The sequence below is a fragment of the Pan paniscus genome, chromosome 1 (genome assembly GCF_029289425.2).
Source record: "Pan paniscus chromosome 1, NHGRI_mPanPan1-v2.0_pri, whole genome shotgun sequence".
NCBI lineage: Eukaryota > Metazoa > Chordata > Mammalia > Primates > Hominidae > Pan > Pan paniscus.
The window spans coordinates 161,583,847-161,597,988 of record NC_073249.2 but is presented as its reverse complement, the minus strand read 5'-3'; the positions used below and the strand labels follow the sequence as shown (position 1 = coordinate 161,597,988).

General features: G+C 39.2%; 1 protein-coding gene across 4 annotated transcripts in view; it reads left to right on the top strand.

Annotated features, from left to right (window-relative positions):
* Nucleotides 1-14,142, top strand: part of DNAJC6 (DnaJ heat shock protein family (Hsp40) member C6) — a 161,213-nt gene that overhangs the window by 9,823 nt on the left and 137,248 nt on the right. The window contains exon 1 of one of the 4 annotated variants that reach the window (XM_003806937.4): nucleotides 490-691. The exons of 2 other annotated variants lie outside the window; for them this stretch is intronic. In XM_003806937.4, the coding sequence (XP_003806985.1) occupies nucleotides 670-691 (22 nt within the window). In that variant the 5' untranslated portion in view covers nucleotides 490-669. Of the gene's footprint in view, nucleotides 1-489; nucleotides 692-14,142 lie in introns of those variants that run through there. One more of the 4 variants, XM_003806938.5, reaches the window with a different exon arrangement.

The window sequence follows — 14,142 nt, the reverse complement described above, 5'->3', positions numbered from 1 at the left end:
TACATATTCTTAGTCTGCCACTCAATGGCTTACAACCAGTCACTAAAGCCTCCTTGAGTATCAACTTAGGCCTGGGTGAAATGGGTTCAATAACCTGTGTCCATGCAGCAGACACAGCCCATTATATTGCCCTGTATGCCTCTGTACCGTAACAGCCTGTGAGCAGCGTGAGGACTGAGGGCTGGTCCTGTGCACTGTTGTATCCCCAGTACTTAGCATACAGCCTGGTCCACAGAGAGGTAAAATAAATGTTGAATGAATGAATGAAAGTACAGGGCTCTGAATCCTCCTCCAAAGCTGACTTACCATCTGAAAATAAACCTGGTGCATGGCACAGACATTCCCCTTTCAATTCAGAGATGAGGAGGCGCTAAACAGTTGGTTCCCTATCCTGAGGGAAGGAAAGGCAAGCCTCGGCTCCAGATCCGGTTCCATGCCATGTTTTGGAATTTGTGTTTACGTCTGCCTTCATCCCCATCCTTTCCGCTCCAGCATAAGCAAAATTATAACCCCGCACACCGACTTGCATGCAATTATCATAGCCCGAGTGCTCCTCCGTTGAGAGACTTCGCCCCCGAGACCGCTGACTGTGAATGACAAATCAAAAGTCAGGGTTGCAGAATCAGCCGGACTTTCCTGCTCATTTGCAGCAGAGGGAGGAAGCAGAGAATGAAAGATTCTGAAAATAAAGGTAAGGGGCGGACTGCAGAAAGATGGCTAAGAGAGGGCTAAAGGCTAAAAGATGCTAGGGATGCGATGTCACTCCACAGACATATTTAGTTTGTATTAATGGCTAGTTTAAAATTACCGTACCTATATTAACATTCTAGTTATATAATAAACATGATGACTTTAAAAAATGACTAGCTTCTAGTTTCCAAATATTGTGTCATTCAGCTTTCCATTTTTATAGTCCTAAATATAACTCTATTTTTGCATTCTTCATTTAATCTTGGCTGAGTAACACAGCTTTCACAGATTTCCTTAGACTAGCTCCCAGATTTTTGATAATTTTATTTTGGGGGTGTTCACAATAGTTAATAATGAATATACAGGTTTTCAATGCATTATTAGAATTGGAATATCTGAAATAATTGGGACTTAAAACAGTTTGGGTTCTGAAGGCAAACGCTGACGGAGAATCCTTTAATGAACATTAATCTTTTTAGAAGCGCTCCATGGGGAGCCGTCGCTGACCTTCAGAACTGTTTATCTTGCAAAGAAATGCTGGGATGTAAACTACCCCCACTCCATCAGCCTCCACACCTTACCTCCCCCTCACCTCCCAACACTCTAATTCTGTTGGAGGGATGGGGGAAGAGAGAAACGAATTTAAATAAAAACTCAAAAAAGGAAAGGGCTAACCGAAAAATGAGCCAACCAAATTTTAAGTTCAACAACAAGCATTCTGGAGGATTCTGGGGTTTTAAATTCGGAGGCTCCTTAAATATTCTGCCGCAGTTGGGGGAGGAGCGATGGACCCCTAGGTCTCCGGAGGCTACACGTGTTCCCCGATCCCGTTTCCAGGGGGAGCCCTTCCTTCCTATTGCGCTGGTCGTGCTCCTGGCCCGCGTGCCCAGGAAGGGCGCAGCGGAGTCGCGTGCCCGTCCGGGCGGAGGACGCCGTCTCCGCGCGGCGGTGCCGGGCCCTTGCTTCCGGAACGCTAATTTTAGGGTTCGCCAGCCCCCCTTTCTTTTCACCCGCTTTCCGTGCGAGCCGCTGCGCAGCAGTCTGCGCTTCGAGTGCGCTGTGTTTTAAGGAGGCCCCGGCGCTTTCCCCTTGGGCTCGGGGGCTTGGGTGCGCAGGTGGGGGCTGGCACGCAGCCCGTTGGGCAGGTTTCGCGCAGCGACCCTCCCCACGCCGGAGCTAAGTTCTTTGGGTGAGACGTGCAACAACGCAGGCCCCAAAGCTCTCTGCGCGCAGCGCCGCGGGGCTTGGCCTTCTCCAGTCCTCGGGAGTCAGCCACCGTCTCTGGCTTGTTATAGGATTCCCACCTCGTGGTGGGCAATGATGTATACATATTCAACATTAGAAAAAGAAGGAAAAAAAAAAAAAACCCACTCACAATCTAATGCCAATGGAGAGTGGTATTTTAATCTACGAAACTGTAATGAAGGCTCTTAAACAATCCCACTTTCCATAATTGAGGCTTTCAAAAGGGCCAGGTAGCTGGTGGTGTTTGTATTAACATCTCATAGGCTCTGGATCATTCACAGCCACGTATTGATCTATGTGGTTTTGACGTTTAAATTTTAATGAAGCAGCCTTAGTGGGGAAGAAAACAGCTATGCATGTGCCTGGTAAGTGGGAAGAGGACCTGTTCACTCCTGTTTCTAAGCCAGCATTTTAAGAGTAGGTATTACCTGTGTGTGAAATCAAAGTATTTTAAAATTAACTCTAGGAAGAATGTTGGATTTTCCTGTGTTGTTTTCAGTGGTTGGAGAAAGGGTTTCTGGAGAGAAAAAAAAATTGCTTATTTGCCAAGTCATGCTAGGCCATGGACATGATTTAGAAAAAAAATTAAAGCTGCTTGAATTGGAGGCTCAGGTTAAGGTTAATATTCAACATTGTTTGAAATGGAAACACTCCTGGTTTCTCAGTGTATCAGTGTGTTTTAAGCTCAGATCCCCAGCCTTTTTCTAAGGAGAGTTGGTATTTAGAATTTTTTTTTTTTTTTGAGACGGAGTCACGCCCTGTCGCCCAGGTTGGAGGGCAATGGTGCGATCTCGGCCCACTGCAACCTCTGCCTCCCAGGTTCAAGCGATTCTCCTGCCTCAGCCTCCCGAGTAGCTGGGATTACAGGCCCATGCCACCACGCCCGGTTAATTTTTGTATTTTTAGTAGAGATGGGGTTTCACCATGTTGGCCAGGCTGGTCTCGAACTCCTGACCTCAGGTGATCCACCTGCCTCGGCCTCCCAAAGTGCTGGAGTTACAGGTATGAGCCACCGTGCCTGGCTGGTATTTAGAATTTTTGTTTTACTTTGTACTGGGAAGAGCCTTGGGTTGGGAGTCAAGATTGGTAGGCTCTGGCTTGTTCAGTTATAACTCATTTGTGACCTAGGACAGAACTCTATTTCTTTGGGTCTCAGTTTCTTTATCGCTAAAATGGAGAGCTATTAGACTAGATTCCTGTTTTTCAGATTGTGAGTGGTGAGAAAGCAACTTAGTGAGTCTTAGGCAACATTTTAGATCGATGAAATAGAACAGAAACTGTCAGAAATCATTGCACATAGCAGAGGTAACTACTGTGTCCTGAAACTTCTGTTATAGATATTTATCTTTATGCATGTGGGTATAAGCCGTATTCTGACATCACATCGGTTTTTTTTTTCCTGTGAGTTTCAGTTAAAGAAGTTTGAGGAACACTGAAATAAATCATAGCTCAGTAATGGTTTTCAAGGAGTCTGTGAAATGCAGCTTTATATGCATATATATACAGACAGAGAGAGAGAGAAAGAGAGAGTCAATAGTTTTCCTCAGATTTTTAAAGGATTCTAAGACTCCAAATAGGTTATGAATTACTGTATTTCTAAGGTCCCCCAGGCCTTTTCCAAGCCTATTTCTTTGAGAGCAAAGTATCCCTTTCGGGCTGCTGGGAGATGGGTATGTGTTGACAGAGACCAGATAAGTGTATGGTGTGAGGTGGTGTGTGTGTGTGTGTGTGTGTGTAGGTGTGACCATAGCAACCAGACCGTGAGAGCCATTCCTGGGTCCCAAATTACCAGTTGGTGTCCTGAATATGAGACATAAAAACACTAAAAATTAGAGTCTCTGTGTTGAAAAGGACCACAGCAAAACTATTAAAATATTATGAATTGTTTGGAAGTCAATTCTTTTTGTAAAGACTGAAAAAGAGAATCAGGTAAAATTATAAGAGGTTGATGGGGCAAAGAAATCACCAGGATGTTGCAGGTTCAGAAAGTGAATTTTTGTAAGCTACCATCACATGAGTGGTTCAGTAAATGTTGACTTGTGGCTTAAGAACTGCCTGCCTGCCTTTTCCATCTTTTTAGTTCATCTTAGGGACAATTCAGTGAGGTTTTTAAATACAAAAGACATTGTGTAACATTGATCTAGCATATCTCAAAATGTTTTGCAAGCCAGGAAAAAGAAATTAAGTATAAGGCAACTAAAAAGAAAATAGTTGAGTGAGTTAATAAGTAGATATTGGCAAACATGACAGCTAATTATAACAATAAGAACCATAGCTCCTATTTAATGAACAACTGTTATGTGAAAAGCTCTCTGGGAGGTGCTTTACATATTGTCACAACACTGCAAGGTAGGTGGTATTTTATTTTGAAGAAATAGATTAAGAATTTTGTACAGGGATACATAGCTAGTTAACGGCAGAGCCATGATTCAAAATCAGGTCTTTTTTTATCTCCAAAACCATTCACATGGTAGGCAAGTACTTGAAAATAAGTAGCCCTGTACTCTGTAAAATTACAGTTTTTAATAAAATTGTCAACATTTTTAGAATTAACTTACCTATATAAAAAGGGAGATGTGAACCTTAGAAAATGATGGCTTTTGACTAATTTTTTAGGTTGTTTTTATTTGGAAAACAGATATTTTAACTCTTCAAATTCAGCTCCAAATTTTCTTTTTACTAAGTTCTTTGAGTATGTTATGCAGCAAGGTCTTAGAGGCACAAAATAATAAGAATGAAGACGGAAAATTTGGGTGAATTTTTTTTTGGTCTATAAGAGGTCAAAGAAAATAGTTCTCATTCCAATTTTTCTGTTATTTTTCTAGATTTTATTTTAAAATGGCAAACATGGCATTTGTTTAGCAAACAAAGTTACACATAACATTTTAATAGTAGGATTTAAAAGTTGTCATGACTGGGCGTGGTGGCTCAACCTGTGATCCCAACACTTTGGGAGGCTGAGGTGGCAGATCACTTGAGGTCAGGAATTCAAGACCAGCCTGGCCAACATGGTGAAACCCCCTCTCTACTAAAAATACAGAAATGAGCCGGGCATGGTGGCATGCACCTGTAATCCCAGCTACTGGGGAGGCTGAGACAAGAGAATCGCTTGAACCTGGGAGGCGGAGGTTTCAGTGAGCCGAGATAGCAAGACTGCACTCCAGCTTGGGTGACAGAGTGAGACCCTGTCTCAAAAAAAAAAAAAAAAAGTTGTCTATGCCAATGGTTCCTGAGATAACTTTTCACTGGAAGTTATTACAAAATCTAATTGGGTTTGAGCAGGGTCAGATTCAGACTTTTAGGCTCTAAATATTAAAAAATAGTGTGGTGTTCATCCTCCAATCTGTAATTCAAAATAAGTGTAAAAAAATTTTTAAAAAGTTGTGATTTTTCTTAAACATCTTGACTACTTTGATACTTTTAGAGAAAACTCAAATTCTTTCAAGGATTTTTGTCACTGCTGCATGTGACTGGGTGAGTTGGTGAAATGATACTTTAGCTGGGGTGATCTGTAAATGACTGAGTGACTTCTCAAAGCTTCAGGGGTAGCATGTGGTTAAGCTGGGATTAGAGACTGGTCTATGCCAGTGGTAATCAATGGGTCTGGTATTGCTTTTTGGGCTACACACTGGAAATCTGCAGGTATGTTATTTGATGGTCATATGATTGAGGGGCGCTGCCATTGGCAGAAACTAGAAATGATAGTGCCCTCCGGTGTTCTGGGCTGTTCCATTCAATGATGAATTAGCTCATGTCCTGTGCAATTTTCAAATGTTTTGCTGAAGATGTAGTAAAACCTTCTATACTTTTCTGGGCTTAGAACATAAATTGGTTTCACTGTACACTGAAACTTCCGGGATTAAAAATGCTGTGTAAATCTAAGGAAGATTATACTGAATTTTGTTCAGGAAATCACTTAGCCAAAGCAATGCCACTTGTGTTTTAGACACCAGTACAACACACCTGAATCATAAAATCTATATACAAGTGCAAGTAGCTACCTACTTAATTATGTTTTCTAATATAGTCATCTGAGCATTTGCATATTGAAATACATGTTGCTTTATTGTAAATAACTTATTTCACTTCTCTTTTACATTACAGTTGAAACGTATATGTATATATATATACATATGCATAGTTTAATTTTGTGTTAGGTTATTTCATCTTTAAATTTCATTTTGAGATACTAAACAAGAAAATACAAAATATTTTTATATGTATTTGTGTTACTCAGAGTTTACAAAATGACTTCATTTTTACCCCTGAATGTTTTAAAATAATTTGAACCAACATTAAAACTTTTGGAGACTATAAGTTCAATAAGGTATTTATGGCTTCTTTAATAAAGATTAGAGCAGTCTGCAACAATGAGATTGAGCTGAGTATAAATTACCCTCTTTAAAGGGCAGATATACTGGGTTATAAGGGTTATAAATCTCTAAAAGTGATGTTACTGGTCGTTGATTATTTTTATGCTATTGTTACTGCCACTTACATTTTTATTTTTTGTTGTACTATTATTATTTTTGAGATGGAGTCTTGCTCTGTCACTCAGGCAGGAGTTCAGTGGTGCGATCTTGGCTCGCTGCAATGTCCACCTTCCAGGTTTAAGCAATTCTCCTGCCTCAGCCTCCCTAGTAGCTGGAATTACAGGTGCACACCACCACACCCAGCTAATTTTTGTATTTTTAGTGGAGACAGGGTTTCACCATGTTGGCCAGGCTGGTCACCAACTCCTGACCTCAAGTGATCCGCCACCTTTGGCCTCCCAAAGTGCTGGGATTACAGGTGTGAGCCACTTGGCCTGGCAAAAATTTTTTTAAACATTTTATTTATATTCTCTCAGCAGGACAATCTTCCTAGCATAACTGTTGAGGGCCCCTCCAGTCTCAGGTTTTGACCTTGTTTTTTATTTTTTTTTATTAACTTAAAAAACATTATTATTTTTTCATTTTTATTTTTGACTTGACGATAACTGTATATATTTATGGGGTACAATGTGATGTTTTGATAGAAATCTACTACATTTTGGAATGATCAAATCAGGCCGATTAGCATATTTATCACCTCAAATATTTATCATTTCTTTGTGATGAGAACATTTAAAATCCTCTTTTAGTAATTTTGAAATATACAACACATTATTATTAACCCCAGTCACAGTGCTGTGCAATAGGACAGCAAAACTTATTCTTCTAACTGTAACTTTGTGCCTATTGATCAGCATTGCCCCTTTCCCTGCCCATGCCCCCACCTCCCAGCCTCTAGTAACCACCTTTTGATTCTCTCATTCTGTAAGTTTGGCTTTTTTAGATTCCACACACAAGTGAGATCATATGATATTTGACTCTCTGTGGCACTTTAGAATTTCATTTTCTAATTGTTTATTCCTGGGATGTAGAAATAGAATTGATTAGGCCGGGTGCGGTGGCTTATGACTGTAATCCTAGCACTTTCGGAGGTGGAGGCAGGTGGAACACCAGAGGTCAGGAGTTGGAGACCAGCCTGGCCAACATGGTGAAACCCTGTCTCTACTAAAAGTACAAAAAAAATTAGCCGGGTGTGGTGGTGTGTGCCTGTAATCCTAGCTACTCCGGAGGCTGTGGTGGGAGGATTGCTTGAACTAGGAGGTGGAGATTGCAGTGAGCCAAGATCACACCACTGTACACTCCAGCCTGGGCAACAGAGCGAGACTCCATCTCAAAAAAAAAAAAGAAAGAAATAGAATTGATTTTATATGTTGACCTTATTTCAGTGACCTTGCTAAATTCACTTATTAATTTCAATAGTTTTTAGATTTTAGGGGCCTTACTATGTAGACCGTTTATTTTTCTGTAAATAATGACAGTTTTTTCTTCTTTCTGATCCTTATACTTTTTCCCCTTTGTCTCATTGCACTAGCTAGGATCTCTCTTATAATGTTGAATAGAAGCAGTGATGGTGAGTATTCTTATCTTGTTACTGATCTTAGGGGAAAAGCTATCACATTTTCACCATTAAGTACAACATTTGATGTGGGATTTATATGGACACTTAAAAATTAGATTAAGGAAGTTACCTTCTATTCCTACTGTGCTAAGTTTTTATCATGAATCAGTTCTGAGTTGTAACAAATATTTTTCTGTATTATGTGCATCATATGATTATTTTATTCTGTTAATATGGTGAATTTCAGTGATTCTTGAATGTTAAACCAACTTTGCACTTTTGGAACAAACAACTTGGTTTTGATATCTTTTTATATATTGCTGTATTTGACTTGCTAATATTTTGTTGAGGATTATCTTTGTCCATGAGAGAGATTAACCTGTGATTTCCTTTTGTTGTGGTACCCTTGCCACATTTTGGCATCAAGGATATGTTGACCTCGTAAAATGAATTAGGAAGTATTTCCTATTTCTCTATTCCCTGGAAGGTTTTTGTGAGATTAGAATTATTCTTTAAATGTCTGGAAGAATTCACTGGTGAAGCCATTTGGGCCTGGAAATTTTGTTCTTGGAAGGTTTTAAAATATGTTTTTTTGTTTGTTTGTTTGTTTATTTTACTTTTGTAAAGATGAGGTCTCACTATGTTGCCCAGGCTGATCTTGAACTCCTGACCTCAAGTGATCCTGCCACCTTGGCCTCTCAAAGTGTTGGGCTTACAGGCATGAGCCACTCTGCCTGGCTTCAGTTGTTTTAATAGTGTATGTTATTCAGATTTCCTATTTTTGTGTGTGTTTTAATAAATTCTGGTTTTTTAGGACTTTGTCCATTTCATCTGAATTTCCACATGAGGTTTTCTTTATATTCTCTTATGATCTTTAGAATGTTTTTAGGTGGTGTGGTCCTGTCCTTGTTTTTTATTTCTGATAGTGGCATTTCTATTTATTGTCCTGGTAATTCTCACTTATTTTGATGCAATATTGTCAAGGTCTTATACATTTGAGTAGTCTCTGTAATCTTTTACTGGTTAATTTTTTGTATTATACATTTTTTTTCGTCTCATGAGTTCTTGCTTTTGTCTTTATTATTTCCTCTTACACTCTTTGGCTATAACTTATGACTTCTTTTTTAGTTTTTTGAGATAGACGGTATCTTTGATTTTCAGCTTTTCTTTTAAAAAATATTTTCATTTAAGGCTACACATTAATATCCTTTAAGCCGGCCAGGCGTGGTGGCTCACGCCTGTAATCCCAGCACTTTTGGAGGCCGAGGCAGGTGGATCACAAGGTCAGGAGTTTGAGACCAGCTTGGCCAATGTGGTGAAACCCCGTCTCTACTAAAAAATTGCAAGTATTAGTTGAGCACGGTGGTATGTGCCTGTGATCCCAGCTACTCGGGAGGCTGAGGCAGAATTGCTTGAACCCGGGAGGCGGAGGTTGCAGTGAGCCGAGATCACACCACTGCACTCCAGCCTGGATGACACAGCAAGACTCTGTCTCAATGAAAAAAAAAATCCCTTAAGCTATATATATAATATCCTTTAAGCATAGCTTTTGTGTACACCTGCAAGTATTGTTATATTTTCATTATTTAGTTTAAAATATTTTATACTTTTCTTTTTGATTTTTTTGACCCATAAGGTAGTGTAACAACATACTTTTTAATTTTTAAACAGTTGGGGAGTTTCTAGTTCTCTTTTTGCCATTGATTTCTAGCTTGCTTTCACTGTAGTCAGAGAATATATTTTGGAAATGTTTTAGACTTGCTTTGTGACCCTTCATATGATCAATTTTTATATTTATATGTTGTACTTAAAAGAATGTGCATACTAAGATAGTTTGGTTCCATGTTCTATATATGTTAATTATTTCAATTTGTTAATCCTGAGGTGCGGATCTTCTGTATCCTCACTGATTTTTTTCTCATTCTGTTGGTTCCCAAGAAAGGGCAAACTCTTCCATTATAATTTTAGATTTGTCTATTTTTCCTTTTATATTTGCCAATTTTTGCTTTACTTTGTGGCTCTGTTATTAGGTACATACCATATACAGTTGTTATATCTTCATTATGAAATGTCTTTCCTTATCTTGAGCAATACTCCCTTATAATCTACCTTTTTGATATTAATGTAGCTATACCAACTTTCTTTGTGTTAATAGATACATGGTAGATCTTTTCCCATTTGTATACTTTTTCTTTTTTATTATTATTATATATTTTTTTGAGATGGAGTCTTGCTCTGTCATCCAGGCTGGAGTGCAGTGGTGTGATCTTGGCTCACTGCATCCTCCGCCTCCTGGGTTCAAGCGATTCTCCTGCCTCAGCCTCCCAAGTAGCTGGGACTACAGGCGTGTGCCACCACACTCAGCTAATTTTTATATTTTTAGTAGAGACAGGGTTTTGCCATGTTGGCCAGGCTGGTCTCGAACTCCTGACCTCAGGTGATCCACTCACCTTGGCCTCCCAAAGTGCTGGGATTACAGGCATGAGCCACTGTGCCCAGCCTATACTTTACTTTTCTCTATACCCATATATGTAATCTGTATCTTTTAGAAGCAGCCATAAGTGAATTTTTAAAAATCTAGTCTGACAATATGGTCTTTAGTTTGAATATTTAAACCATTTAATATAATTATTGATGTGTTAAGTGCTATAGCTACCATGTTACTCCTTGTTTCTTATTTGTGTCCCATCTGTTTTATATACCACTTTCTTTTGGATTAATCAAGCATTATTTTTAACTTTCCAACATATTCTTTACACATTTGTTTTCATTTTACTTTTCTTTGTGTGTATGTGCGTGTGTGTGCCTGCGTGCGTGTGCAAGTGATTACCCCAGTGCTTCTTATATTTAATCATGTTTCAGACAATGTTAGGCGCTTAGAAGACTTTAACTCCATTTACCCTATCTTCTCCCTCACCTCACTTTCTGCCTTTTGTATTATTATTGTATTTTGTTTTAATTATACATTTATTAAAGCCCCATAGGACACTGTAATGATTGTTTTATGGAATAAATATTCATTTAAATTTACCCACATATTTACCCTATTCATTGCTTTTCATTTCTTTCTGATTTTTTGTGTATTCCCTCTGGGATCTTTTCCTTTTGCATGAAAAAAACTCCCTTCAGGATTTCTTGTAGTGCATATATGCTAGAAACAAATATTCTCAGTTTTTATGATCTGGAAATGAGTTGATTTTGTCTTTGCTTTTGAAGGACAATTTTACTAGGTGTATAGAATTCTGGGGAAGCAGGTGTTCCCCCAGCACTTTAAAACATGTTATCCCATTGTCTTCTGGTTTTCATCCTTTCTTGGAAAAGCAGGCTGTCAGTCAGTCTTATGTTGTTATTTGGTGTTGCATCTTTTTTCTTTGGCTGTTGTTAAGACTTTTCTCAATTGATTTGGTTTTCAACACTTGTCCCAGGTGTGGTTTTCTTTGTATTTATCCTGCTTGGGGTTTTCAGTCCTTCTTGAATCTGTGCGGCTTGAGGTTTTTTGTAATTCTCATAATTCCCTGCCATTATCTCTCCAAACAGTGTTTTGTTCCTTTCTCTCTTTCTGGGACTCCAGGTACCTTTATGTTAGAACTTTTTACCCTGTCCCATATATTCCTTCATTTTCTGTATACTTAGCCCTTTTCTTTCTTTTTTAGTTTTGTTATTTTTTTGCTGGCCTATCTTAGAGCTTACTGGTTCTCTCTGCTATGTTTAATTTGTTGTTACAGAACCATTAATTTCTTAATTTTGTTTTGTATTTTTCAGTTCTAGAGTTACTATTAGATTCTTTTTTTTTTTTTTTTTTGAGACAGAGTCTCCCTCTGTTGCCCAGGTTGCAGTGCGATCCTGGCTCACTGCAGCTTTCACCTCCTGGGTTCAAGCGATCCTCAGCCTCCTGAGTAGCTGGGATTACAGGCATGTACCACTATGCCTGGCTAATTTTTGTATTTTTAGTAGAGATGGGGTTTCGCCATATTGGCCAGGCTGGTCTTGAACTCCTGGCCTGAAGTGATCCGCTCACCTTGACCTCCCAAAGTGCTGGGATTATAGGCGTGGGCCACCGCGCCCAGCCTCTATTAGATTCTTTGCCAAAAGAGATTCTTCACCTTGTCATCTGTTTTCTCAAATACATACATCACAGTCATCTTAAAAAACTTTGCTCAGTAACTTCAATGTGTGGGCCACTTGTGAGTCTTTTTATCTCTTCTGTTTTTCTTCTTGGTTGTCTTTCTTCATATGCCTGGCAATTTTTTATTATATGTCCAGTATTGTGTATGAAGATGCTCTGGATGATGTCATCTACCTGTTGAGAGTATTTTTCCTACTCTTTGTCAGAAGTAGAACAGAGATCACTTCAATCAGGCACTCAGTCCAATTAAGGCTGTTTTGCAGACTTTTAAGGTTTAGTCTACTTCTGGTTCTCCTAATCCCAGGCCCCTAGGGAAACTGACTGAGAGTCTGAGATGTTTCTCACCACCCCTTCCCCTTGACAGACCCTAAACTCTAATTTTTGTCTCTCTAATACTGTGAACTTGCTGAAAACTCTACTCAGCAAAATGTTCATTGTGCTTTTCATTTGCTTTCTCATTGGCTTCTTAGCCTCTGCTCTGGGCAGCTGAGTCAGGAATATCTGAAGGAGAAAACTCCTGTCAGGCTGTGAGTTACTCTAGGATATGCCTTTTCAGTCCTAAACTCCACTTTTTGTCTCTGCAGCCCTTGAAACTGTCTAAAATTCTGCAGGCTTCTCTGTGTCTTAACAGCTGCCCCTTGCCTGGCTTTTCAGCTTCTTACCCCATGCTAAGAATTGGCATATACCCTAAATAGGAAAATGGGCTTGCAGAAAGTCAGGCTCACCTCAGTGAGCCTCCCCTCTCTCCAAGATCTGGTTCCTCAAATCGTGGCTGATTAGTAGCTTTCCTATTACTTCACACAGATGTTTAAAAATTTTATCTGGCTTTTCTAATTTCCCTCATCAGAACCAGTCTGCTACAACCTACTCTATTAAAGCTGGAAGTTAAACACGTCTGTTTTTTTGTTTGTTTGTTTTAAGTGGATTATGTTAAAAAATAAAAATCACAGGCCAAAAACCAAGGTAACAATGTCATTTTAAACATGTAAATTTAATAAAGGATATATGTTGATTTTTAGTTACTCTTTCTTGCCTTATTAAAAGCTTGTCAGTACCTTTTTTCATATGTACTCTGAAATTCTTACAAATATATGTTGCTTTGTTCCAGAGAATATGTGTACTAAAAGACTATAATTTTTCTGAGTCTGGTTCTCCATTCAAATGTTTTAATACTTTTGTGATTTTATGATTTGTAATTGTCGACTCTCACCTCCCAATTCAACATGATCCTAAAATATACAAAATAATTTGAATGATTGAGTTTCAAAAAGTTTTAGAAAACTTGATCTTGTAACTTTTATTCCAAAGCTTTGTTGAGGGGGAGAAGTACAGGCTTCTGCCTTTAAGGGTACTGCTTCACTTTTGGGGCAAAAAAGCAAGGGTTTTCAAAGGGGGACTTGACCTGAATGGCATGCAGGGGAGGGGGTGAGCCAGTGGGGGTCTCAATGACTTGCTTTGGTGCTTTATCTACCAGGTGGTTGAGCTGGTGCCCTCGCGGGCAGAACTAGGTGGTAAGGTGGCCAGAGTCTTGAGATACTCTCCAAGTGGGAGTGAGTTTCATCATGGGCATACTTTAGGTTATAATTTGTTATCTCTCGAGGCAGTCTCCTGGTCGAACAGACGTCTGGCTCTGGAGCTTCTAAGTAAGCAAGAGCTTCCAAGTAAGCACACAGATAAGCTTGCCCTACAGGGAGTGTCTGGTGAAGGAAAGGTAAATGTTATAATTGCATTTCTAAAGAGCTAAGTAGGAAGTGGGGAACAAGGGAAAAGGAGGAAACAGAAAAGAAGAAAAAAGTATTTTTTAAAAAAGTAATTCTTTCTCTTAGAAAAAGGTGGGTACTTGGTTACAGTCTAAACCCTTTACCGTGGCTGAGTAGGTATTTTTTCAGCCTCTTTCCCAGGTTGCGCGCTGCATTTAGTGCTGTCATTCTCATGTGCTTCATGTCACTGCCAATGTGTTCAGCCTCTCAAATGCAAGCTCCGTTCATTTATTCATTCATCTCATATGTTTTTGATCACTTATGTGCTCAGGTCTCCTTTTTCAAATCAATATTATGGCAATTCTAGTAAATGATCAGGGAAATTAAATAGGTCAATTCATGTGACATAGTTCTGAAAGGCAACAGAGTGATTGGTGGAATTGTGGAAAT